Raw genomic sequence first — 25,667 nt, forward strand, 5'->3', positions numbered from 1 at the left:
CCAGTCTGAGCCAAACAGCCCCCTTAATCAAATGCAAATGCCGCGGTGGCGTAAAGCACAAACACCCGGCCTTTTCCCCCTTATGGTCTCAAGAACAAAGGGGGGTGTAAAAATGTAGAATCCAACGCCGAGAGCTCCAAATGCGATGATGCCATGCCATGCCATGCTCGCTCGATATACAGAATCAAATAATGATGATCGTCAAAAGCAGACCACAAATGGAAGAAAGTGTTGGTGCAGGATTGCGATTATCAAGACCTCGCAAGACGAGGAAAATGTCGTTAGGATATGCCGATCTCAAAGTCGGTCCCATTAGGTCGTAAAGTTGGATCGTTCGCCGAATTTGGCTTCACTTTTGTCTGCGCCGTCACCGTCGCGCTCCTGATACGCTGGCTCAGCGGTAGTGTGTATTTCAGCACCCCCTTGACGATGAGCAAGAATTCGTCGCCGAGGATGCGCTCCCATCGCTCTGAACCTCCGTCCGTATCATTGCCGGGTCGAGCAAGGCGTAACTCGCCCGAAGCCATCGATATACCGGCACGGAAAAAGGACCCTTCAAAGTTCAAAGGACTATTGAGAGTGACAATATTGCCAAGTCGCATATTGGGTGCGGACTTGTTTCCATGTCCAGGGGGGTCCTCCGGCGGACCGACCGGAGGATCGTTCGGCGGATCATCGAGGATATCGAAGTCGTCCCCATGAGGGCTCCGCCACCACTCGGAATCTGTTCCTGCATGAGGTGATTTGGCGAAGACTTCCAGGTCGGCCGCGTCCACCGAGACAACCACAATGTTGGGGTTGTGAGCCCTGACGGTAATGTCCATCATGAGCTCCTGTTCGCTGGCCAGTACATTGGATATCTTGACGAGCTCCAAGTCTAGGAGAGGCTGGGAAGTCGCAAACATGAACCCAATCGCCCCCGTAATAACAAGTAGCAGCATCACGGTAAGGACCAGGCAGCTCGCAAATCGGTTAAGGAAAGAAGGCCGCTGGCGGTGATACGACCTTGACTCCAGGTCTTGATCTCTCTGAACGCGCCGATTCCGAGACGATCGATTCGAACGTAGAGAATTGCCGTTATGTATCAAGGGCGTTCGCTCGTCATCGGCACCCGTCGTTGTGTCGTCCATGTCATAACCACCAACCATGGTCATCTGGCGTTTGCTCCCATTCATTGGCGAGCTTCGATGGGGAGGAAAACGCGGGCTGGGTGGGTTGGACGAGACTCTAGAAGTGGTGCCAGACAGTTTGGAGCGTGCCGCGTTAGGGAAAGGTGATTCGTTGTCGAATAGAGAAAGATGGTTGCTGCCATTGCCGCGCCCCCAACGGCCGGCATGGTGATGATGGCGTCCGGTGCCCCTTGCTGAGCCGGCATTGCTGCGGCTGGTCCCATTACCGTCGTCCTCGCCCGTCATACTCTCAGCTCCGTTGCTGTTGTAGGTGTTGACGAATTTCATGTTCTTTTTGATGGCTGGGTTCGTGGCAGTGGTGCCTTCGTGGACGGTATGTATACCCCGCAGTGCATTGCGGTCCAACTGACTCACCATTGACGTCGCGCTGGGCGTACGAGAGTGGTAGCGCCGTGGCCTATCGCTCACATCCGGTGGGTTAGAGTCATAGACAAATGTTTCATCCGAATCGGATGAATTAGCTTCTTCGACAGCGCTGGCGACTTTAGCCTCGAAGATATCTGCTTTGGATGATGCTACACGTGATCCCCCTGTTAGCAAGTTGGTCATATGGGCAGTGATACTGGGAGAACGCAATGCCTTCTTAGAAAGCTGCTGCGGACTCGTGGCCGCTTCCGAGGACGGCCCTTGGCCGTACAACTTCGCCGGCGATCGACAAGAGGACACCGCAGACGAGATCGACCTTGTCGACCGACTGTGGCGCAACTTGGGTGGTCTCGTAGTAAGTAAATTCGGTGTCTCACCAGGGCCAGATGTAGGCTGTTTCCGAGTGGCCTTCTTCTTCTCCTTCCTCGGCCTGATTGTTTCGGAGCTTTGCTTGGTCTTCAAGCTCCCGCTCACACTTTGCCCGGGGTCTTTGAGGCCCAACGTCACACGCGGCATCGAGTTGACCTCCTCCTCTTCGACTGTGATGTGTTTTGACGATGTCTCGCCTGTAGTATGGCCCTTTCCTGCAAACTTCAGTGCCGTACTGGACTGTCGACTATGCAGTAAGGGTGGTGGTGCAGCAGAACTAGACCTTCGCGTGTCGGCCTTCACACTACCGCTGTCGCTGCCGCTCTCGCTATTTGTGCCATGCCTGGCAATCCTAGCAGACCTGGACCTTTGCAGAGCAGGATCGGACCTGGAAGCCATTTCAGAGGTCGCGGCTGCCGCTTGCGACAGCTTCTCTATCGCCATATTGAGGTCGGGGCCCGGGGTATTGGGCTGGCTGACCTCCTGCACTGTTTCCAGCGTCGAGCTGGCACCACTAGGCCCTCTCGCTGGGGTCCTCATGCCAGAGGGCAACATAGCGCCGTCGTCACCTTCGGCATCTGAAACTGCCTGCGACGAGGCTTCCGATGAGCGCGGGTTTGGTGATGGTGTCGCCCGCTGCACATTAATTGCTGGAGGCTCTTGTTCGTTTTTCCGAAACGGCTGAGACGGTGGCACGGCAGGTTTGTTGAGAGCAGGAGGCGGCGACTTCAATCGCGGCGATACCGGCCACCGAGGCGAGCTGTTGGGATTATCAGTCGCAACCAATGGCTTCTGAGGTTGCGGTGTACGAAGAACGGGTTCAGGCGTTGACGGCGGCGGTAATGTAGGCGTCGTTGCTGCTGATAATTGCTGCCGAGAAGCTGCTGTGGGGAGATGGGACGATCTTGACCTCGATGGGCTCGGGTCTTGAAGACTGTTCTTCCGTGAACTATTGGCTGTCGCTGTTACGGACGGGCGGACTGGCCGGGTGGTGGGCTTTCCGTGTGTCCTCGCCGGCGAAGTCTCCCTGGATGCTAGAGGTGAAGCTGTGAGAGAGGTGTTTGTAGACGTCCACTTCGACTGCTGTGTGTCTAGGTTGGCGTCATGGTCAACCGAGTTCAGGCTGGAGACACTGGCATCCAAACCGGCAGTGCTGGCGCTGTTTGGCAAGGTACCGGACCTGTCCATGTTGGCGGGTGTTGGAGTGGGCACTGGCACTGTCAAGGGTTTTGCAATCACGGCTGGCGTCTCTGGAACCTCTGCAACGACTCCCAAAGTTTGCTTTAGCTCGACAATCGGGTGCTCGTGGGTCGAGGGCGGCTGATCATGATGAATCTGGCAGTGGGACTTGTTGTGACTGGACCACGGACCGAGCGAATGGTCGACTAGGGATTAATCGCGTATGCGTGCGTTCGTATGACGGGGCAGGCGTTGAGCCGAGAATGCCAGGTGCAAAGAGCGAAGTGGCCGGCGGGAGTTTACCTAAGGCTATCTTCTCCGACGTGTCTTCCCCCACAATGCCCTAGGCGCAGGTCCAGATGGGTCGCGATGATTTGTTGGTTGGTCGATAGTTCTCTCTGCCAGACAAGGGCTAAGGTGCGAGTAGGCAGAACGGGTTGAACTCTGTGAGGTGCCGGTCGTGGGGTGCGGGTAGTGAAAAAAAAGATGGATAACCAGGACCAAAAACAGCTGGACGGCAGAAGAGTACGTAACGTCGAAAAGTAGCAGTGCAGTATGCAGACAGACGTGTTGTATGTAGGAAAACCCGTCGTCGTCTGGTTTAACTGGATGACGAAATGTGGAGTTTTTGTGCAGGTGGATTTGGAGTTTGGAGTCCGCGGGTGGCAGCATTCGTTCCAATACCAGTACGTGTAGTATGCTCCAAGTGTTGAGTGGTATTCAGTTGACAGATGTAGAGATGGCGTGTCGACGTCAGACTAAAAACAGACAGGACAGGATAGACGGGCGGACGAGGGACTACGAAGTAGCAGGCCACCCGACACGAACGAACAAAAAAAAACCTCCTAGATGATGTAACTAACCTGGGAAGAAAAGCCAGGCCCGAGGAGAGGGGAAAAAAAAAAAGACAATGTCAGTTTGTCGCATTCAATGCTAGCAGACTAGCCTGTACTGGTGCCGTGTAGTAGCGAGCAGCCTACCTAGCCTGTAAAGCCCAAATTGTCCGTTAAGAAATGGGGTTTCGGCGGCACGAGAGATGGCGGGTTGGAGGTTGCTGATGGCTTGGCCGTTGCGCTGTACTATACAACTGACACTGAGATCCCAATACTGCCCGCGTACGTTGGCACTTCAGCAATTTTCGGCGGAGACCAGGGTTTGGTTGGCCAGATGCCGCCTTCAACCACACGCAGACTTGCAGTGCAATTACTGTAAGTGACTCCTGGCAATGCCCAAAACCTGCCGGGTGGGTATCCGTACCTGAAGTATCCCAGTACCGCTACAGTCACCCGCTCCCTCTAACGGCCGCCTACCTCCTACCACTCACTACATGTACCTAACCTACCTAACCTCTCGATCAATTTGATCGCCATGCATTTTTATGACCATCTTCGGTAGGTGCCCACGGTAAGGTTAATTGCCCTGAAACTTGAGAGATGCCGGGAAGTGGTCACTTCTATTCACAGGCTGCCGAGTCTGTGGTCTTTTGGTTTCACATGGATAGGTTAATCCCCGATGACTTATACTTGTGCAACATCCAATACATATCGATCTGGCGGATGGAGCAGATATGTAGGTTAGATTGATTGATTTATCGATTGATTACAGATTTGGCAGCTCGGTCGGATGCGTAGTACCTACGACAAAATCTATCAATAGATTCATGTCCCTAGGCAAAGAGAAGAAAAAACACATGTGGCCTAGTAGTAACTGCCGCTTGCGATCCCAACAGCCTAGGAAGTTCTTTTCATCGGTCTGTCAGTCAACGCGTCATAATTAGTACACCAGTAAAGGATCTTAAAGATGCACAGGCGCGCAGGTGATTGCCAGCCAATCATGCATCATCAGGTGGTAAGCACAGTAACCCCGACAGCTCGGATCCAAGCCAAACTCCAGGCAGGGCCAGTCAAGTAAACGCAGAGGGCTTATTTTCCATTCTTATCGAGGTCAGCAAGACACCCGAAAAGTAATGGGCAGCAATTGCTGATTCGTATTGGAATTCCGGCAAAAGGGAGACGATGGGTGAATATCCGTTTCCGTCTTCGACCTTGGCAGTCTTGGTCCGTTTCGGGCCAAGCTACCCGTACCCGAAACGTAACCTATCTGCTAGAAAGGTGTTCGCTGACAGAACGTCTTTCGAATTCCATATGCTGCTGCACTATCCGTAGAAGAAGGGAAAAAGAGGGCACACTAGACAGTGGTGTTCTTTTCCTCGTCGTCCGACACCCCTGACTGTCAAAGGTCTAGACAGCGCCATTCGCACGCCAATTTCAGCTCTTGTCTAAGACTTACAATGTATCTGAGGTACTCACTGTTGGACAAGGGCAGTACCGCAAGCCAATTGGAGGCTAATTTTCTCATTGCTGAAGGGCGAGTAGGTAGGTACTGGGCGAGGACCCGACGAAAACGGCCCTTCCTCCTTCCAGCATCTTCAAGCGACATCGCAATTTATGCTCTAGTAAGTCCCGTGAAAGGGTTTTTTGTACTGACATCGTGATTCAACTATTGGTCTTCCATCTGATCCGCAAGGGGCGGGCTTCTGCAAGCTGACCCCCATTGCGCGGTTTATTACTCCACACCAAATGACATGCGGTGTGCTCGAAAGCCCACGATCACCAAGAGAGTCAGGTACCAGTCGCAAGCCCCCAAGGCGATGGGTGGTGAAGCCGAGAGATTCGTACCACGCTTCCGGGGCTCCGGGAAGTGGGTAGGGGGGAAAGTGGGAGAGTACAACGCCCGGCATTGACGGGCAGCCTACAAGTTGAGACTACAAGAGGCATACAGGCTGATGTCGCCAGGTAGCAACCGCTTGAGAAGTGCCGAGAAAGTACCCGCGACTTTGCCCTGGGATCCGAGCTAGAGATTAGGGAAGCCCTTCTGGCCCTACGGATTGTTCCATATGGCTTCTACTCCACGCTGCCACACGCACCCCCCTCGAAGTGTTCTCTGCCTGCATTTGCATTTGCATTGTTTTTGCATCGCGAATTGCAGGCCTTGGGGCCTGCACCCCACCGATCCTTGGTTACCGCCATTTGGCAGAGGCGCCGATTCCACGCACATCCCCCTCTATCCGTCCCCCTCCATGCAGTTCTGACAGGAAAATAAGAGGTTGGGATGCACACGCACACGCGGATGGTTTTCTTGGCAGGAAACCCGACAGAAAGAGCTGGCGCACAAATCGCATCGAGATGCAACAGAGCATGAATCTTACTCAGCCTCGTGGCATATATTGCTTATCTACCTAGCTTATGTCTCTGGGGTGAGAGAGATTGTTTGCAAGAAGAGTGCAGATCTCCCCAGCCTGTCAGAGGATGACAAGTGGGCGGACTGGCTATCTGACCGTTTTCAATGTTGTATTGCTTATTATCTTGCCAGTGACTTGCTAATCTACAAGTACGTAACGGGATTGAGAAGGAAACCATTGGTGACTCATCAGATGCCGCGGTTTATGGTGGCAGCCCGAATTGAATTTAATAACCGGGCCCTTATTTTTCGCCAGCTTCTTCCCTTATGGCCGGCGAACACACATGAAAAGCCTCGCACATGATAGCGGCTCCTTCACCGAGGCTGGGTACGACCGAGAGCAGTCGATCCGGGATCGTCCGCCCATGCTTACAAGCCGTTGACATGCTACTACCTATTGTAGCTGGAAGGCCGAGCCTCCTCCCACACATCCTGAAATAACCACCTACATACTTTAGACAAAGGCATTGTTTGCATCTGTCTCCTGTCGGCGAGCCAATCCACGTGCTCTACTAGAAATAGAAACAGGCACAGACGCATGTAACCATTGCGGGCAAGTCGTCTGACACTATGATCTGACGTAATACAGCTAAGCAACGGGCCGTTCAAGACGGGCCTCCTGTGCTGTGCCCATGTGTCGCATGTATACTGGCAGTTCGTTCTCTCTCTTTCTCAAGAAAGGTGCTCGTCGAGATGGGGACAGGCAGGCCACAGCCATCTCCATCTCTCTGATCTGACTTGTCCCACACTCCCTACTTGTCTGGGTCTGCTGTGTTGTCCCGACATCCCGTTCCGGACGGGCTTGGGTCATCTGCGCAGGAACCCGCGATGGCTATAGGCTCGCTAGCTGCCGCCCGCAGCAATAGACTGGGCGCGATACCAATCGGCTGGGCTCTCCCACACCATTGAGACGCATGTGTGCCAGATTGGTGATATGGTTCGACCGGTCGGCGATGACGTTTTTGGGGGGGCCTTCTGGGTGAAATTCCTGCTTACTTGTAGATGGTTTCCCAATCCTCTTTTACCCTCCTTCCCTTCCGGCACTAGCCCCCATCAATTTCGCTCGGTGTAAGATATGCATGCATGTCTCTACTGGCCCTGCTGCCAGAATGGCTCAGTTGGCTCCGTGGTTCAGATATCACGGTGCCTAATCTAGTGTGGGGGGAATATGGGATTCGCAGTATGACTTACTGTAGGTGGGCTGGCAGTGAGCAAGTAGGAGGATTGCTTATGCCGCCAACACCAATGTGTGTCTTGATCAGGCTTATAGCCTGGCTTTGAACATGTCGACCTGTCGTCGACTTCCTTGATTTAGCCCCCTTTCGGTTGAGTTTGCCCGCGGGGCGGAAGGCGGTTGTTCACGCGACCTCTTTGGCAAAGTGACGTGGCATGCTCTACAGCCAGTCTTATAGGGGCACATGGTCAGAGATTCTTCACCATTGGTCGCAACGTCAAGGGTCACGAATGCAGAGTAAGTATACATATATGCAGAGCAAACGTCGAAACAAGCCAACTAGCTTTGCCACATGTGGCTGCCTCCATCTCCTTGTTCATGTTTGGGGGGGTAGCGCGTGGACTTTGGTCGAACACCAAGCACTGCGATGTGTCCATGCAAGAGTCGACGGCGATAACTCTTGCAAGTGGCATAATCCACAAGAACGAACAACACACAGTGATAACGTTGGTATGTCACTTGACTACTGTCTGATCTGGGTCTGCCTGTCGTACCCCCCGAGCCCGATGATCTACCTGTTCTTTTCCGTGCTCCTACTACATCGAAGCCCATCCTTCCACTTGTGTTGCCATACTATCGTGAGTTTCCGGATCAGTCTCGGTCTGATATACGAGCCATTGCAAACAAGCATATGATACTGCTACATGCACAACTGTATAATGACATGGTGGTATAGCAGCATATGTTCTTCTTCCCTTACCGTCGGCAGGAATCCGAGAGAAGAGGTCGTGTGAGTCCCTCGACGTCTTGGTATTAGTCGAGGTCAGGTTAAGCAAGTCAGAACCATTGCCACTGTCATTGCGCAGCGTCAACTCCCATCACTCAGAAGGATTACGAAAGAACGAACTATGCTAGGTCATGAGAAACCGGCCACTATACTCCTAGCTCATACGGCGCTCACTCAGTTATCCCCTTTCCCTTCCTCATAGTACTAACCCCAACACGCTCTGGAGTAATGACATGGCCTTCGGCTTTTCTCTTTACGGAACGGCAGACCATTTGCACCATAAACCTCGGCATCACACTCTGCCATCAGCGGTAGTCACCGTAACTCTACCTGGTTGTCCGTCCGCCATGAGATTATTTTGTCCTTGCATATAGGACGTATTCCAAGCCTGCATTGGAAGTTAGGCATGGGTCTTTCTCAGAGAATATGAGGATGGCGCAAGTGGGCATTTGCCAGTCACTGTCGAAGGAACCTAAGATCGTCTGCGCTCCCCTACAACAAGTTGCACTAGCTCACATTCAAAAAGATTACTTCCGGTGGGTAGTGGCTTTTCGCCGTGCATCCACCACTTGGCGCAAGTGGTTTGGAAAACCCCCTCAAGCCAAGCAGGCCTTCCCTTGATGATGGCCAAGAACTCGGGTAGGCGGGTAGTCAAGCCACGTTCGCGCGGAGGGGAGATCTTGTTGTCAAACTAGCAATAGAGTTTGAGATAGAGTTCAACGTCCCTGATCGACACAGACTAAGTATGTATATCACAGGGGGGGAGGGAGCATCATTTAGTCCCCTAGCCCCTGAACACGGGTGACGGGTTTGAATTCAAGAGACAATGTAAGTTGGGAGAAAGGAGGTATGTGTTCAATTGACAACGAGCGATATCAACTATCGAGGGTGCGCTCGAAATGGCACGACGAAGGTTGCCATATTCGAGGCCCTCGGGAGTCTGGGTAACCTGGCACATGCCCTCTGGCTGGCTATCTTCAATGCTACCATGGAGTTATCTACTTACGTATAGAGCTGATACCGCGATAGACAACGTACCCGCGTAGATATATCCGAGACTTTTTCACCATGGCAGAGGAAGTGACGGTGTAAAAAAGAAAAGAAGATTTCGCACCTGCATACTTAAGACTATAAATAATTTATATACGTATAAAACCCTCATTATCGTTAAAGAAGTTACCGCCCACGCCTCCTCTCTACCGACACAAATGATGCCAGCTACTATGCTTTCTCCGTCTCCGCTTCCGCTACCTAACTAACTAACTTCAATCTCCTTCACCATGTAAGTAATGCTGACTAGCAACAATCTTTTTCTCATGATCATCATGCTTTCGTCCCGTGGGAATTATCATACTAACATGTCGGTTCATCTGCTTTCACGTCTCCTTCTATATCCGCTGATGACCGTCCCGGGCTGGTCCGTTCGGCTCCTTCGCCACTGCTTTACCCGGCTGACACCCGCCCAGAGGTGGTAGCCAGCACCAAGCGAGGCAAGGGGACCTATTCCTTGATACTTTCGCTTGTACCGCCCTCACTGGCCGACTTGTTGTTCTGCAGAGCCGACTGCGCCCAGCCGAACCAGCTAGCACGCTTGTTCGTCTCCGGCTGTGGTGCGTTCTCCTGAACCAGTCTCAGGGGCCGAGGCTTGTTGCCCGCAAAAGTGGCATGGCTGCCCTTGCCCTCGCTGTGACCTGACCCAATAGTACGCGGTGGGCTCTGGCTGACGCTGGTGTTCGACGCGTCGCCGCCTGCACTCTCGCCGGAGACACTGCTTGTTTCGCTGCGCATGCCCGGGAAGTTACCCGCGGTAGGGGCGCTGTTGCCCGAGGATGCAGCCCGCGGCGTGCCGGCACCGCTAAAGAACTGGGCGCTGTTACGGCCCGCGGACAGTGTTGGTGACATGGGGCCGTCAGGTCCCTTGTACATGGCATTCACGATGCCGGCAGCACCGATGATTTGTTCGCTCATAGGACGGCCGGGTATGCGGCGGGACGAAGCCGACCGGGCGAGGCCAATGGGGATACTGGGAGCAGTGTCTGGGTCGTGGTGGGCAGTGTTGGTAGAAGGTATGAAACTCATTGGCCGAGGACGGCGAGCGGCGGGAGCAATAGGTGGGGTGTTGCCGTTCATGGCAGTCTTGGCACGAGCCAAGAAACCTCCGGCATCCGAGGGAGTGGTCGGCACTTCCTGTTTGACGTTTCCACCGGCCTTGGGATCAGAAGACTGGTCCAAGATGTGCTCAAACTCCTGATGTTGGAGGAGACGCTCGATGATCTTGTTAATGTAGAGCGTGAGAGCCTTGTTCTGGTCCTTCATGGCGCGAATCTCGCCCTCGAGGCGACGCTGGTGCTCTCCGTCGTCTACCGTGGAAACGGCCAGGTCGTCCGCAGCATCGCCGAGTTCATCTGCGAGGCTAGCACCAAGAGTGGTGGCATTGCTCTCGGCAGGTGCCTCGCCGCCGGTACTGGAGCGACCTTCCAGGGCGCTCAAAGCATCTTGGTTAGCGGTGACACCCATATAGCTGAAGTCACCCTTGCCGAAATCTCCGTGCAGGGTCTTCTCCTGCAGAAGCAGCTGGTAAGACTCGTTGTCCTCCATGAGACGTGCGTTAGCCATGCGGGCCTCCATCAACAAGCGCTCCACCTCGTGCAGGCGGCCACCTCCTTGGTTTTCGGATTCAACGAGTTTGATCTGAGCCTCGGCCAGTTCGAGTCGAAGTGACTCAATCAGCTTGTCCTTTTGAAGGAGCAGCTTCGAGTTGTTCCTCGAGTCGCTGCGCTGCACTGACGAAGGGGGAGCGAAGTTCCCGCCGTCTACCGTCGGCGACGAGGTATTTGCTGAAAAGAAAGATGTTAGTCATTGCGCCGAGGAAGGGGCATACCAGGGGTTATGCTTACATTGTCTCGAGGGTCGGTACTCGTCATCGACGTTCTTCTGGTTAATGGTATCCTTGAGCCTGTTGATGACCGACTGCATCTCCTCCTCGCGGTTAGACATCTCCTCCTTCTCCTTGAGCATCGAGCTTCGCTCGGCTTCGTAAATGGTTTCCATCTCGCGCATTTGCCTTGCCGACTCGCGCTTCTCATTTCGTAGGGCTTCGATCTGTTCTTCACTTTCATGCACCCGCTCTTCGAACTTGGCTTGCTCCTTCAAAGTCTCGTCGAGCCGCGACTGCAAGACCTCAGCCTGTTTCCTGAACTGCTCCGATGTAGCGTCTGCTTTCTCTAATCTGGCCTTCAAGTCGTCGATCAGCGCCACCGTCTCCGCCCGTGCGGCTTCGTCGACCTCGTTGGAGGAGATGCTCAGCGAGGATGACTGGCGATGGGCGGCAGCCGCTCGTGCAGAGACCGGAGTGCCGCTTCTGGTGGATCGTGTCCTAGAGGGGGTGCTGTTGAGGCCGGCAGCGACAGCACTTGTGGACGGAGTCGAGGTACGCGGCGTGCTGCGTGCCGTGGCTCTATCAACAGAGGGACTGCTATCGGGCAGGCGGCCAATACCCGCAGAAGGGGGTTTCTTCGTAACGGCCGACATTTTAAAAACACGACGAATGCCAAAGCGAACGTGCGTGTGTGGAGGGTGTATGCGTGTTGTAATGGGGGAATGTAATCACTGTTTCGGAGGGCTAATATGGCGTGCCGTTAGTTGGCCGGTTGATGCAAAACTTAAAGGTAGAAGTGTATATATATGGCGGTCAAAGAGCGGCAGCGTTGTTGGCTGGCGGTCGGGGTTGGTGTAAGAGAGAAAGAAGGGAAGGGGAGAAGAAAACGTTGGTGTTTGGTTGCTATGTCAATGTTGAAGAATGTTGGAACGGGCAGGCCAATCCTCCTTCTCCTTTGCGATTTGTTCGTGCTCTTGGGCCCTTGACCTGTCTTTGGGTTGGACTTGGGCTTGGGGGGGACTTTGCAGGAGGAAGTAATGGGATTGTAATTGAATGCAATGCACCCGACTTTTGGTGTGACCGTAGAGACGTTGCCGCAACGTTAGTCCGTTCTTAGCTCTAGCCCAGTAGTCCAATGTGGGCTATTTTTGTGAGTCTGGGCTGGTGGAGGGTGGAGGGTGGAGGGTCGATGAGTGGATGGTGGATGGTGCTGCTCCGGTTCGAGGAGGACCACAGGCATGCAAGGTAGGGAAGAAAAACTGAAGAAGTAGTGGTACCGTACCCAACAAGCACTTAATTGCACATATAATGTTGCGTTATGTAAGTAATGATGTAGGTTTCCGTATTCGAATTGCGTTTGCCTGGTGCTTTTCGTCCGTTATGGTGGCGTTATGCGAACGAGGAGCGATGGGCGAGACTGAGACTGAGACTGGCGGGAGCGGGTGAGGTTGGAGGGAGGTACAGGAAGCAATAGAGTCTGGTACGTATCCAGTCTTTCAGCTGTCAGTCCACGCTAGCTGCGCAACTCCGATATATTTAACACTTGAGCGGTGTCAGAAACTAGACGGAGGATTGGCTGGCAACTCCTGCTCCCAGCATTATCTGCTCGACTCAGCCACCTCGGTGTGATGCAGTTTCGAACCGAACTCTTCTTAATTCAGGCAAGGAATCGGCCGCTGAGCGCTGGGCGCAGGTCTTTGGTCTGTAGTAGGTCGTTGTGTTGCTGAATGGCAGCTTGGCTCGACTTGCCGTGCTGGGCAGTTGTATTTTAGCAGGACCCTGAAACTTGATCGGCCTAAAATGTGCACTTTGGAAGCAAACCGAGATTGGTGTTGTTGGAAAGCGGTAGGCTTGAGAGTCTCGGGAAAAGTGAGAACGAGGCAGAGCGAGATATTAGTTCTTCAAGGCATCGCGCTGAGCTGGCATACACAACAAACATTGTTTTCGTCCTGCTTGCCCGCCTAGCCAGCTATCACCGACTTTCCAGGACCCTGGATCAGACTGGATCGCGTTGGGATCGTGTGGTCGTTTTGATCCACAAGTTCAGACCGGCAATTTACTGTCCCTTGGCTGCTTGGGGACTCGTCGAAACATCCTTGCCCTCGCAATGCCTGGACAACGCGAAGATGGGAATCGTTTCTACCCGTGCCCTGTCCTCGGCGTCTCCCTCCTATTCTGGAACCCAAGTGGAAACATTTCACAGACACTATAGCAATGTTATATTACCCCTTGAGCAGCAATCTCCATGTTCATGCTTCGCTATGTGCAAGCCCGACACCCCATCACGTGAACGCCAGGCCCCATAATTTCTGTCTCCTGAGCTACTGGTGACTGGCAACCTTGGGACCTCCAACTAATTGAATTCACCAAAGCCCAAGAGCGTCTCCAGCTTGAAATCTGCCCCTGGGCAGGCTTGCCCCAACTGTTCATGTAGCCTGTAGGTAATAGAAAAGGGGCATGCGAGTCTGGAATCACTCACTGTTCGTTTCTCAGTGGCGGTACCCGTCGTACTTGTGGGACAGGAGCCAGCGATGACCCTTTACGACCATGTACGTGACAAGGCGACCTTGAATTTAGGTTTTGCTCGGATCACTGCGAGCAGCCACTGAGGGGGAGGGCAAATAAATGAGAGAGCTCAGAGCTAGCCAGTAGGGAGCCATCGTTCATCCAATAGCCAACAGATGCAATAACGGCTACAAGAAGCAAGTTACCATACTTGTATCGTTCATGGGCACTTGATCGAGTGTCTATCTCACAATTATACGATTATGATTCGCATATTACGCAAGCGTTGGCAACTCGTCGAGTCGTACTGCTAACTTTCGGTGCTAGATCTGGTCGGTCCAGAGTTGTTCAAGGCACTTCAATCTGAGCTCGCCCCGGAACCGTGCTAGGAGGTAGGTATGCATGTACTCACGAAATGCCCTTGATTGGCAACTCCCGCCAGTATGTGGATTGGCCGTCTGTATCAATCAGGTATTCGGACCGCGAGGGTCTACGCCGCGTGGAAACCTGCGTTGCCCATGTTCCAGCATATTCTGATGTATCCTCCTTATCTTCCCCATAATACCTGCGGCCCTTAAGGGGATAAGATTATCCGGAGCAGAGAAGATGCCGAGGCCTTCGGAGAGCACGATGCTGTTCCTGGTCAACGGAGGGCACGATATTGTTCCCCGAAAGCGAAAAAGCCACATGGTGATCACAAACCAGACATTGGCATAAAACCCAGACACATTGAGGAGTACGTCATAAAACTTCATTTGGGTATCACTTTGTGTCATTTGCTGACAACAGGAGCATTGTCCAGTTCGACGCTCGGTATCAGATTGGGACTAACTACTCGAGATGCATCCTAGACGTAGGAGATCGTAAAGCCTCGCAAAACTGCAAGCAAATAATTTTTGGCCCCTTTGACCGGTTGGCATGATGGCATGACTTTTAACCCAGACCGTAACCCCAACGCCAATCAATGAACACAATGTCGTCAAATCTACTGCTGGTCGGCCAGGATGTCAGAGTCACCGGCATCCAGAATAGCCATGGTCGAGCAGCGGAAGAGCTTTCCGCAGGCAGTGCCGAGCTCAATCTGTTTGGGTGTGGTTTGTTAGCCGACTGTTCACCCTCCAAAGTCTACAGGAGACTTTTTCGCTGGGTTCATGAGGCAAAGGCTTGTGCAGCCCGTACAACATGGAGACTGGGAGAAGTAGCATAGGCTATCACCCATGACTGTACCCAAGGGTATGGATTGTACTTACGTTGGAGCCAGCAAAGTGGTGCACGGGGACCTTGGACAACATGGAGTAGTCTACCCAGCTTCATTAGCACATGTCTTCTTCTCTCGGCGCAGCCGCCGCATCGTTGTTGGGGATCGCATACACTCAAGCTCGGACTTGCGCAGAGGGGGGGTGTTGCCGGCGATGATGACCAGCTTGGCCTTGCCAGTGCGGAGAGTCTTCAGGGTGCTCTTGTAGCCAAGAGTGACTGGATGGCGTATGTTAGCTATACAAATTCACCATGGCAAAATCTGGGCAGAGGTTCACATACCCTTTCCTGACTTGATGACGAGCGCCAACTGCGAGCTCAGGGAGTTCGAGTCCTTCTTGTTCTTCTTGACAGCCATTGCGACAGTTGGTTGCTTGACGTACTTGGTGTGTGATGGATAATTCTTGTCGTTGCAGAAGTTCAACCTGGACTGGGCGATTTGACTTGTGATAAAACCAACTCGGAAAAAAGTCCAGTCACGGTCGGGGCGTGGGGTACCAAAATTCGGGCAAAGGGTAAGAGCAGCCCTAAGTCCCCACTAAAGTCAGCTATATTCCAGCCAATCAGAGCCATTGGCCCGCCACTTCGGAGTTTGTCATTTGATTTCAAATCAAGGAATTCGCCTGCGCAGTGCACTCGCATCTATCAATTTTCTGGTGGGTGGACTTCACTTTCCGACGACTTCAATCAACTTCAACGCCCACCACCACAACCCCAGATAACGATACATCGCGAAACACCGTCAAGATGGCTCGTCGTCCCGCCCGTTGCTACCGATACTGCAAGAACAAGGTAAGCCTCCAAAAATTACTTTGCCAAACTACGCCGCGCAAGGAAGGAATGATGGAAATATGTGGTTTTGTGGGATCGTGCTGGCCAGCGGCTGTGGCATTCGTGAATCGAGCCAGGTTGGAGATGGGAATGCATAGCTCTCACTTCAACCTGTGCACGCCTTGACTGTGTCGTCTTCTGGCCTCTCGCATTCTGCAGTGCCATTTTGATGGTTATCAACAGCAAAGATGACGGAAGCTGATATGATTTAATCCAGCCGTATCCCAAGTCCCGGTTCAACCGTGGTGTCCCCGACCCCAAGATCCGAATCTTCGATCTTGGCCGCAAGCGCGCCAACGTTGACGACTTCCCTCTCTGCATCCACCTCGTCTCCAACGAGTATGAGCAGCTGAGTTCCGAGGCCCTCGAGGCCGCCCGTATTTGCGCCAACAAGTACCTCGTCAAGTACGCCGGAAAGGAAGGTTTCCATCTCCGTGTCCGTGCCCACCCCTACCACGTCGTCCGTATCAACAAGATGTTGTCTTGCGCTGGTGCCGATAGACTGCAGACTGGTATGCGTGGTGCCTGGGGCAAGCCCAACGGTACCGTTGCCCGTGTCAACATTGGCCAGATTCTCTTCAGCTGCCGCACCCGTGACTCCAGTAAGCCTTGCCAACCCCCTGAGTGTCCCCAATCTTTTCATGCTAACGTGCACTCCCAGACCGTGCCATCGCTCTTGAGGCTCTCCGCCGATCCCAGTACAAGTTCCCCGGTCGCCAGAAGATCATTGTCTCCAAGAACTGGGGCTTCACTCCCCTCCGCCGCGAGGAGTACCTGGAGAAGAAGGCTGCTGGCCGCGTCAAGGTTGACGGTGCCTACGTCCAGTTCCTGTCCAACAAGGGCTCTCTGGCTCAGAACATGAAGCGATTCCCCGAGGCCTTCAGCGCTTAAGAGTGGTTTCCGTTATCATGAGAAGCAATGGGAAATGGATTGGCGTTTATTTCGGCTACTGAATGAATAGCACTGTGTAACGACAGTCAATCGAGGATCTTTGCATTTGCACACACAACAAAACACCTGATACTCTATTCTCTCACTGGATCTTGCCTTGCATCGTGACTTTGTGAATGCTGTACAAGCGGCCTGAACCTGGTTCCTGGTATCACAGTTTCGGTGCCACTTGTGCTAGTGTACCTGGGTATCCAGAGTTAAAAAGCTCGTCATCCTGAGTGCATTTTTTGATGTCTAGCATCTACATGGGTCTCCATCCAAATTCCAGTCGGCAGAGCTACAGTGTGGGCACTGGCTGTACGGCCACAGAGGCTACTGCTGAACTATTGTTGGCCATAAGTCCTGGGCCAATTGCCGCAATGTAGCCAGCCAGCTTCTCTTCCAATTATCTACGTTGGTAATGTGACATCTACGTATCCATGGTATGTAGCCCCAAACATGCTAGAAGGTTGGTTGCAAGGCCGGCCTTTGGACCGACCATTTTGAGTCATGTAGAGTGGCATCTGAGCTAGGTATTCCAAAAGTCCAACCATCCTAATATCTGCTGGCGAATCATGTAAGGTTTGCAGCGGTCGGTTGTATGTCATCTCACGATTCCTTCAAGGATCGATGCCAGGATGACAACGGTGCAGATGGCATCGATTGGGGAAAATGAAAATCTGTCCACGTGCAACGAAGCCAGGATAATCCTTATGGGTCGTTACTGCTTTTGCTATGTTCGTCCCAGGTCCAGCCCCGAAATCGGTTGAAGTCCTCACCGTGCCAAACTGCACGGCTTTTTGGGCTTGACAGATACCTGACCAGGTCATACGGAAGCGACCGTTGAAGGAGGATTCAGGGAGCAACAAGCTTTCGAGGCGCCGCAAGCGAATGCGCCAAACCGTGGTTGATGGCTTGACAGTTTGTGCTACCACATGTCAAGAATAGATCAGATCTGCCCGCGTCGCCTATACTCGAGTTCTGCAGACTGCATACTGTTTGCGTACGATATCTGGACATGGTTTACGATGGGTGGCGCGGTTTACCGTTCTGCATAACATGTAAGATCAGGCTCTATTACGTGCTCTCCAACTACATGTAGCTAGCTGGGGAAACACGCCCGGACAACAGCAGTTGTTGGGCGGAGACCTTGGGGCTCTTGGCCGTTGCCGGGTGTATGTTGTCGGGATCTGCTATGAAAATGACACCATTGAAACGAACGGGTTGGTTGGACATGCGAGGCGGTCTAGTCTCTTTGGTTGACAACTCACAGCTCCGTATGTTATGTATGCTTGTATGCATTGATGCATCGTACGGTGATGGCAGGATAACGGAAAGAACATGCTCATGTTCAATAAACGCGCTCTTACCAGTCATCTACGATACTGCACACCCTCCAGGTAGGTATTCATCTCAGGGATCCCTACGGACGACGAGCTGCTATACCAAGCGCTTGGTGCAGGGTATCGTGGTACAAACCGACCGCCACTTCACTAAAGGAGGTGAAGTCACTTGCCCGCGACGAGGGCCCAGCTCAGGCCCAGCTGACTCCGTTCCGTCATTGGACACCCTGGTTTCTGGTTTTTTTGCGCTGCCTCGTCCCGTTCGTTCCAACAGGAATGACGGCCCCCGCAGATCAGCCCAAGTACTTACTTAGGCCGGGGCGGTAGTGGCTGTACTTGTACAGATAGCAACCATATGCGATTCGTTCGATACATGCAGGCCGTTGTGCTCGTTATCTACCATCACACCCAAACAGGTTGCATTATAGGACAGTATGAGGGACTCAGCTGTCTTACCTGCAGGATAACTCGCTCAAACCCAACCTGCACGACGTGTTTTGTTTCTATTCTGGCTTGCAGCTGTCCCAGCCTTAATAAGTTCCCTCCATTAGCGTGACCCCTCCATCCAGAACCCGTGTCTCTGTTCGTTATCATCTCCTCTTGCCAACCCGACTTCTCGCTCTCGTCCTGAATCCTTGTGCGCATATAACCCGGCGGCGACGAGCTTTGTTTGTTCCGCTGGATCTGATCAAACCCACGTCCTTTGTCCCCACTCGAAACTTTGGTACGGAACGAGCGACCGCTGGGCTTTGAACCAGTGGGACATAAGCGCTCTCAGTATCTCGAGCGCGCAGCTACCATGGCGTTCCACCAACCAACCCACCAGCCTATACCGCGGCCGTATCGCTCTGTAGATGAAGACGATACCCAGCAGGCTTCCCAGGGAATCCCCCAAGCCGTTGAGGAATCGCAAACATGGGTTCTGTTCTCGCCCGAAGCCGATGCCGCGACCACAACGTCTTACCTTACCACAACACACCGCACCAAGTCAACACCCGGGCGCTCGCAACTAAGCGACCTAGGCAGTATCCATTCGGGTGTGCGATCGCAAAACAGCACCGATCAGCACCAATCCACAAGCCTCGTCGATGATTTGGACGTAGACGAGGATGACGACGACGACGCGGAACTGGACAGCTTAGATAGCCACCTTCCAGAGTTTCGCTCGGTGCCCAATATCGGCAATCATCATACCGATGGGGTCGCCCAGTCGATTCCCGTGCTGCCTGCCCATGATGGCTTGGGCTCGTTTCGGGTGGACCACGAAGGGATAGGACAGGATATGCAGGACAGGCTGTATGCTTTTGAACAGTACAACCCGCGCAGAATCAAGAGGCGGCGCGAGAGCCAGGAGCTGGCCCAGGCGGAGTTGATGGGCGAGGAATGCGACATTGATAAGATGCAGCGCATAGAATCATGGAGGCTGGAACACAGTCGTTTCTTGCTCGAAGAAATCCAAAAGGAAACCCGGCGCCGACGATCAGCGATTAATGCTCTCCACGTCCAGGAAGCGGGACGGGCCATGGAAGAGCCAGTGGCGGCAGAGGAAAATGCGATGGACGAAGTAGACCAGAATGATGCCTGGCACGACCAGCATGCGAGTGTGTTCGCAAGTGAGCCCGAGGGTACTTGGAGCCGTATTACGCGAAAGGTCATACGAGATCTCCTGGGTATCGACGACAAGGTGTTGTCGGTGTTGTTTGGCGACTCTTTGCCAGACGAGGACGATCTAGCCTCTACACCGCGGATGTCGAGCATATTACGAGACACTACCGGTGACATTTCATTGAGTAACCTGGCAGATTCGGCTTGGCAAATTCGGTTGCTCGAGCGCATAGCCCGGGAACTTGGATCATTTGTTCATCAGTTATCCGGACATCCAGGGGCCTTTTCAACTTTCACTCGAGTGCAGCAAGCGCCGATTCCATACGCTGGATTGCCACCTATACCCGAAACGGCAAATGACGCTCCACAGGCGTCGATACCTCGCGATGCGTCTGCTGTATTACCCGAGTTCAAGCCTACCTTAGCACCGACCCCGAAGCCCATGACTATTCCCCCGGCTCAAGGTGCGGCCAGTACGAGCCACGGAGCCTCTCATGTTCAGGGAGACACCACCGCCAGTACGTCATTCACCAAAGAGGAATGGGAGCAAGACCTGGATATAAGGCTAGTGTTCCGATATCTGCGGTCACGGTTCTTGTCACGCCCCAGCAGCTCAGGGGGTGTGTCAGGAAACTCGCACCTTGCAACTTCCAGCGCGGCAGATGCGGCAACCAAAGCTGCGAGGGTGCGCCAGCATCACCCTCTGGTCTCCAGATCTCGCCCTACCGAGAGACGTGCGTTCAGAGCCACTACGCCTACCAGCCCGGTACATTACAGGCACGCCTCGAGTTGCGCCAGCCAGAGCACCCGCAGATCTGTCCGCAAGAGCAGCTGTTCATCACGGCACTACTGGGATATCGGTGCGGGTTCCGTAGGCACTGGATCCTTGATTGCGGCGGCAGGGCCAATGGGCAGTTGGGGCGAGATTTAACGAGACGTATTTCTTGTACGATATCATGACAGCATATGAGCAATTTTGTACGATATACACACCTTATCCAGATATCAGACATGAGCCACTTTGGACATAAGAAGATTCACCCCAGTGTACATGTACATAAGGGCACACATATTAGCACCGGCATTATTTATAGACTGTTCGTTTCGGGACGTCGTGGCACAATCATTATACCATAGGGCGAGGTGAGAATCGATGGTGGTACAATCAGTAATCGCTGCATCTGTGACTCTGTCTACCCTGGGATCGCCAATGTATGCAACCTCGGTCGACTAGATACACAGAGTTGTAGAAATCCTCTACAGCCAGTAGCTCTTTTGGTTGCCTTGCGTAGAGCCCAGAATCGGTAGGTAGAATGAGGCGCTCAGGTTTCAGGTGGGCTGACAAGCATGCAACGACCAAGTATATGTGTACGTATGTACTTATCTATTTGTGAACAGTTTCTGGATAGTTGTAAGTAAAGTCGGCGCAGTAAGATAACGACGGAGCACACTTTCGTACAGTCGAGCTACAACCAAGGTAAGGCATGCTAGGTTAACCTGTTCCCGCCTCGCCATGTTTGCTCGGACACGAACAGGGGCCTCGCCGAGTCTATCTCAGTGTCTATCGTCCATTGGGGGCGCTGCCGCTTCACCCAGCGCGTGCAAGTAGAACGCGCATGATTCGCTGAACCCCCCGACGCGTAAAGTGGACAGCGGGTGAGGAGGAGAATGACTGTTCCCCCTCCATCAAACCCCCATCCCATCCCATGTTCATGCTCCCTGTGCGCAATAGTTACACAGCAGCAGAGGTGCCTGTAAATGCCTGATTTCTCCAACAACAATTCCATCTTATTCCTCTCCGGCGGTACATGCCACTGTAATTGGGCGATCGTGCATGATCAGGCCTACCACACCTCGAATGAGAGAAGAGTCATAGCAGGTGCTGTACAAAGCCGCCTAAGCTGCATCTGTGCCGAATCCCACCCCAAGTCTTGATCCTCTCCCTCTCTTGCTTCTCCACACAAATTGGCCCGTACTGTCACCGTCACAGCCAAAGCACTTCACATCCCCCGACCTGCAACCTCCAAACCCCACCAACAGCTTTCCTGTAGCCAATTGCTATCTTCGGCGCCTCATTTTCGCAATTCATCGTTCGTTGTCGCAACTCGCTCGTTCGCTGTGCCTGATATTGCAACGCGTATGTTAGTTGCTGCCTTTTGTATGATATTACCTACTTATTTATTTAAATCAACCGATCCCCCCATCAGTGGATGCAATTTGATATAACCTGTTTGCTACCGTTAGTTCTGGCCCGATTCCCTCGTGATAACAAACATCGCGCCCAGCCTGTATACCTACGCAGGCGACTTTTGACGCATACTAATCTTCCAATTGCAGTGCCATGTACTAAATCCCTCTGGTCGCGCGACCCAGCTGAGCCGGGCTGGAGTCGCTTCGGATTCTTTCGAAATCTCGTCCACGTTGCTTGGGCCTGGACGTGCATAACCGCCGACCGCCTCTCGCGCTCCCGTCGATCTATACAGTATTTCCAACCACCACCGATGCTCCCAACTCCTATGAGCGTGCCCCAGCTCAATGGCAGGACCCGCGGCCGATTTCGCTCTTCCGAGCAGCCCTTTCTTTAACATATACACCGATGGAGGCCGAGGCCCAGTACCCAGGACTTCGCCCGCACCGGCGCGCCCGCCCTCCCCCGCGCCCGCGCTGCCGAGTGGGCAATGCAATTTCGTGGACCTGACCCACGGTGCGAATGGTCCCAAGTGTGGTTGCCGCCGCTTCTGGAGTCGGAGCGCGCTCAGCCCGCAAGTTGTCGGAAGCCCGGCGGCGTTTCCTGGATACTACAATGGCCTGGCTATGAGCGCCGGGGCTGACCAGGCGTTCTGGTGCATGTGTTCCCATCATGCTTGTTTCCACGACGATGTCCGGGATTCTTACTCCCAAGGTCCTCCTGTCATGGCCGTAATGCCCTCCGCTGTCGAGCAGAATATTGAGCAGGAGAATGAGAAGCCCAGGAACAACCGTGAGCCATTGACCCCCGTGATACCGGAGTTGTCGTTTCCTATGCCACTGTCTTCTGGCCACCCTACGGATTTCCAAACCTTTAATAATGGATCATATGCCGCCAATTCCAAGGAGCCCGGACAAGGGTCTCAGACTCAAGCCAACACTGTTAACAATGAACCATCGATGCCTGACACGCTGAGTTGGACCAATCTCATCCAGTCCCAGCCGGGAGACCAGGCCAACATCATGCCGCCAATCCCTAGCCAGTGTTTGTTGCAATCTCAGCCCAGCTCCACGACCTCCTCAGTTCGCATGAGATATCTCCAGCCCTTTGGCGGTAAAGGGCTCCAGACGCTGAATGGTGCACGCACCAGAGCTCGCGGGACTCCGTTGGCGACGGTCCAAGGCAGTCCCGTCCCCGAAGACAACGCAGCCGAGCCCAGTGTTGCTGCGTCCAACGATGACTTGCCTACCGTGACCAACACCCCTAGGTCTATCCGGCGCGTGGAGGAAGGGGATGCTCAGTTACCATCTTCAAAACCAGGCCATGGAGAGTTCCAGGAATTATCTAGCACCGTACAAGGTCATGGCCAGCGCTTGGACAGATTGGAAAATGTATCGTTCTCGGCAAACGGCCACGACGAGTGCTACGAGAAGCATGATCACGTGGATTTACGAGTCACCGAATTAGAGCTTCGTGTTGGAGAACTGGAGAAACAATTGCAAGACAGCAGTAGCGTCGCTACCAGCCGCTATCGACATACTGGCGCGGATGATTCCACAGCCAGTGTCGTCTCTGCCGCTACCAACACAAGCGATCGCAGTCACCTTTATACCGAGCTTCAGGCTCTAAGAGCGGAACTTAATAATCTATCTTCTGACCCCACATATGGCAACCCGTGGGAGCTCGAGGTCGTCTTCCTTCCTTTTCCTCTGAAAGGTGTATGGATGCAGCCAAAGGACCTCGCCATGAGTCAACAACGTCCCTCTGGGGCCAGCCATGCCGATGTTGACCAATGGACGCAAATGCCAAACAGTGTCTCCTTACACGAGCCTCGGTCCCCAGCATTCAACGAATGGGCAGACCCCGAACTGGAATTTGAGTGGCTGTTACCCCGCGCCTGTCCTCCGGATCGCATGATTGACAAACGACTCCAAAGTCGCGGCCTTGTGAAGAAGGTTGCGGTGCGCGGCCCCGATGCCCACAGTGTCCAGCAAGCGATAGCGGCTGCCTTTGGAACCTCGTTCCGGACCGTCTCACGGATCCAGTCCAACTTTTATCAGGGCTCCGACGTACACCATCGCGTAGGCAAGTTCCTCGGTTTACAGCAACCATGGGTGCCCCTGCGGAAGGTTCACAAGGATTCCCGGTTACGGTTCCTGTCACCGTCCGAGATGATCACACCTGCTATATGGGATGTTCGATTTCTCAAGTCCAGCGTGGTCATGAAGGCCACGGGCGTCAATCGACTCTACATCACCCAGCCTGAAGCTTACCTTCAAGACCAGGATGCATACGAGAACGGCTGGAGCTGGCAGAGGCTTAGGGAACTGAGTCGAATCTATCCGGACTCCCAAAGTAGTCAGCAAGACGTACCCGAGGCTGACGCTCTGGAGGACTGCTGGGCTTTCAACGACAAGCTTGACGAGTCTCCATCAACCCAGAGTAGTTTCTCTTCTCATCTCAGCCTACGTCAGGCTGCGCAGCCAAGGCTCAAGTCGACCAGTATCAGCCCCAGTCCCCAACACTTCTTCACCAGCCACAACGGCCAATCGCCGTCGTTAACTACGGGACGCCGTAGTCGTGCACCTTCTCCCTTCGTTGCACTGAGAGAGCAGAAGTCGGGGGCCTCGTTACGTCCGCTTCATGTGCGCACAAACTCGATGCCACCTATCCTCCCTGGCGTCTTGTCACCACAACAAGCCAGGCGTCGCATGGCTTCTGTCGGCGTGTCAATCGCCCAGCCTTACCCTTATGATCGACGCCCCTCGCCCCAGATTATGCGGGCCAGTGCAAACGCCGCACACTCGATTGCTTTTGCGCAGCAAAAGCGACGCCGCGCGACGCGCTCACCGTCAGTTCCCGTGTCTGCCAGATTTAGACGCACACCACGCTACAGTACAGCCAGCCCGAGCCCTGGGCCTGCAGGCTTCGGAGCTCCTGGTGCCACATCAGGCCGAGCCACGACGCCGTTTTTCTATGCGACGCCTTACAGCAATGCTCCTTATGTGGACAACCGACCTCATCAAGGTGTCATGGATGAGGTAGATGAGGATAATCGAGGCAGCGGGACAGATTCGTATGCTGGTGGCAGTGGAGATGAAGATGAGTCTGACTACGAAGACGACGCCCAGATGCTTGATCTGGGCCACCCCCGCCAGCGATTCAATACAGATGACGAAACGTGGCAGGGTGCTGCACAAGAGCCACAGCATTTCCCGTTGCCTGAAGACGAACCGTGGCCTGGTATTGAGGATGAGGATCTCGAGAACAGGGAGCCCGCCCTCAAGGCCGAACACATTGTAGATATCTACGAGGACGAGGATGCCATGAGCGACATTGATTCTCAGATGACAGTGTCTGAAGTAACGGACAAGAGCGAGGGAAGCGTCGAAGGGGAAATGGACGAAGGGGTTATGGTAGAGCGGGTGACTGATCACGGAGCTCGCAAGGACGTCGTCGCAAGTGGCGACGCTGAGGTTGCGAGCCAACACAGTAGCGTACCGAGCGAATACCCCAGTACCCAACGCGCCTGGACGGACGGCGCTATGGAGTTTGAGGTCTACGAGGACTTGACCAACAAGAAGAACCCCTGATGTGATTTTGAGCGTTTGTTTGGATGCTGGCGGATTACGAGGACACGACAGCGGGAGATGGATGCTTGTTTGCTTGTTGTTGTATCGTGCGTGGCATGGCGTTTCTGGCGTTAGCGAGCGTTGCACCGTTTCCCCTCCCAACTTACTCGAGAAGGCGCAAGTCGGTATCTCCGCTCTTGATGGAATCTACCTCTCGGCCTCTGGGTCCTTTCTTTCGTCGACGATGGTGGCG

The 25,667-nt window shown here is 53.7% G+C and overlaps 6 protein-coding genes across 6 annotated transcripts; 3 read left to right on the forward strand and 3 right to left on the reverse strand.

Moving 5' to 3' along the window:
- Positions 1 to 281: 281 nt before the first annotated feature.
- Positions 282 to 3,113, reverse strand: PG985_002418 (uncharacterized protein; the record flags this gene model as incomplete). Its single annotated transcript, XM_066822187.1, has 1 exon — positions 282 to 3,113. The coding sequence occupies one exon, from the start codon at positions 3,111 to 3,113 to the stop codon at positions 282 to 284; it is 2,832 nt and encodes a 943-aa protein (XP_066689619.1).
- Positions 3,114 to 9,805: 6,692 nt separating this feature from the next.
- Positions 9,806 to 11,836, reverse strand: PG985_002419 (uncharacterized protein; the record flags this gene model as incomplete). Its single annotated transcript, XM_066822188.1, has 2 exons — positions 9,806 to 11,142; positions 11,203 to 11,836. 2 exons carry the CDS (start codon positions 11,834 to 11,836, stop codon positions 9,806 to 9,808), a joined length of 1,971 nt encoding a protein of 656 aa, XP_066689620.1.
- Positions 11,837 to 14,673: 2,837 nt separating this feature from the next.
- PG985_002420 (60S ribosomal protein eL30) lies at positions 14,674 to 15,303 on the reverse strand (the record flags this gene model as incomplete). Its single annotated transcript, XM_066822189.1, has 4 exons — positions 14,674 to 14,769; positions 14,939 to 14,988; positions 15,060 to 15,164; positions 15,228 to 15,303. 4 exons carry the CDS (start codon positions 15,301 to 15,303, stop codon positions 14,674 to 14,676), a joined length of 327 nt encoding a protein of 108 aa, XP_066689621.1.
- A 389-nt stretch (positions 15,304 to 15,692) lies between these two features.
- Positions 15,693 to 16,667, forward strand: PG985_002421 (60S ribosomal protein uL16; the record flags this gene model as incomplete). Its single annotated transcript, XM_066822190.1, has 3 exons — positions 15,693 to 15,737; positions 15,994 to 16,378; positions 16,438 to 16,667. The coding sequence occupies 3 exons, from the start codon at positions 15,693 to 15,695 to the stop codon at positions 16,665 to 16,667; spliced, it is 660 nt and encodes a 219-aa protein (XP_066689622.1).
- A 2,181-nt stretch (positions 16,668 to 18,848) lies between these two features.
- Positions 18,849 to 20,585, forward strand: PG985_002422 (uncharacterized protein; the record flags this gene model as incomplete). The annotated part of the gene is made up of 1 exon (XM_066822191.1): positions 18,849 to 20,585. The coding sequence occupies one exon, from the start codon at positions 18,849 to 18,851 to the stop codon at positions 20,583 to 20,585; it is 1,737 nt and encodes a 578-aa protein (XP_066689623.1).
- Positions 20,586 to 22,189: 1,604 nt separating this feature from the next.
- Positions 22,190 to 25,435, forward strand: PG985_002423 (uncharacterized protein; the record flags this gene model as incomplete). The annotated part of the gene is made up of 1 exon (XM_066822192.1): positions 22,190 to 25,435. The coding sequence occupies one exon, from the start codon at positions 22,190 to 22,192 to the stop codon at positions 25,433 to 25,435; it is 3,246 nt and encodes a 1,081-aa protein (XP_066689624.1).
- Positions 25,436 to 25,667: the final 232 nt, after the last annotated feature.

Source organism: Apiospora marii (genome assembly GCF_038362585.1).
Source record: "Apiospora marii strain CBS 49790 chromosome Unknown utg000002l_segment0_segment0, whole genome shotgun sequence".
In the NCBI taxonomy this organism is placed as follows: Eukaryota; Fungi; Ascomycota; class Sordariomycetes; order Amphisphaeriales; family Apiosporaceae; genus Apiospora; species Apiospora marii.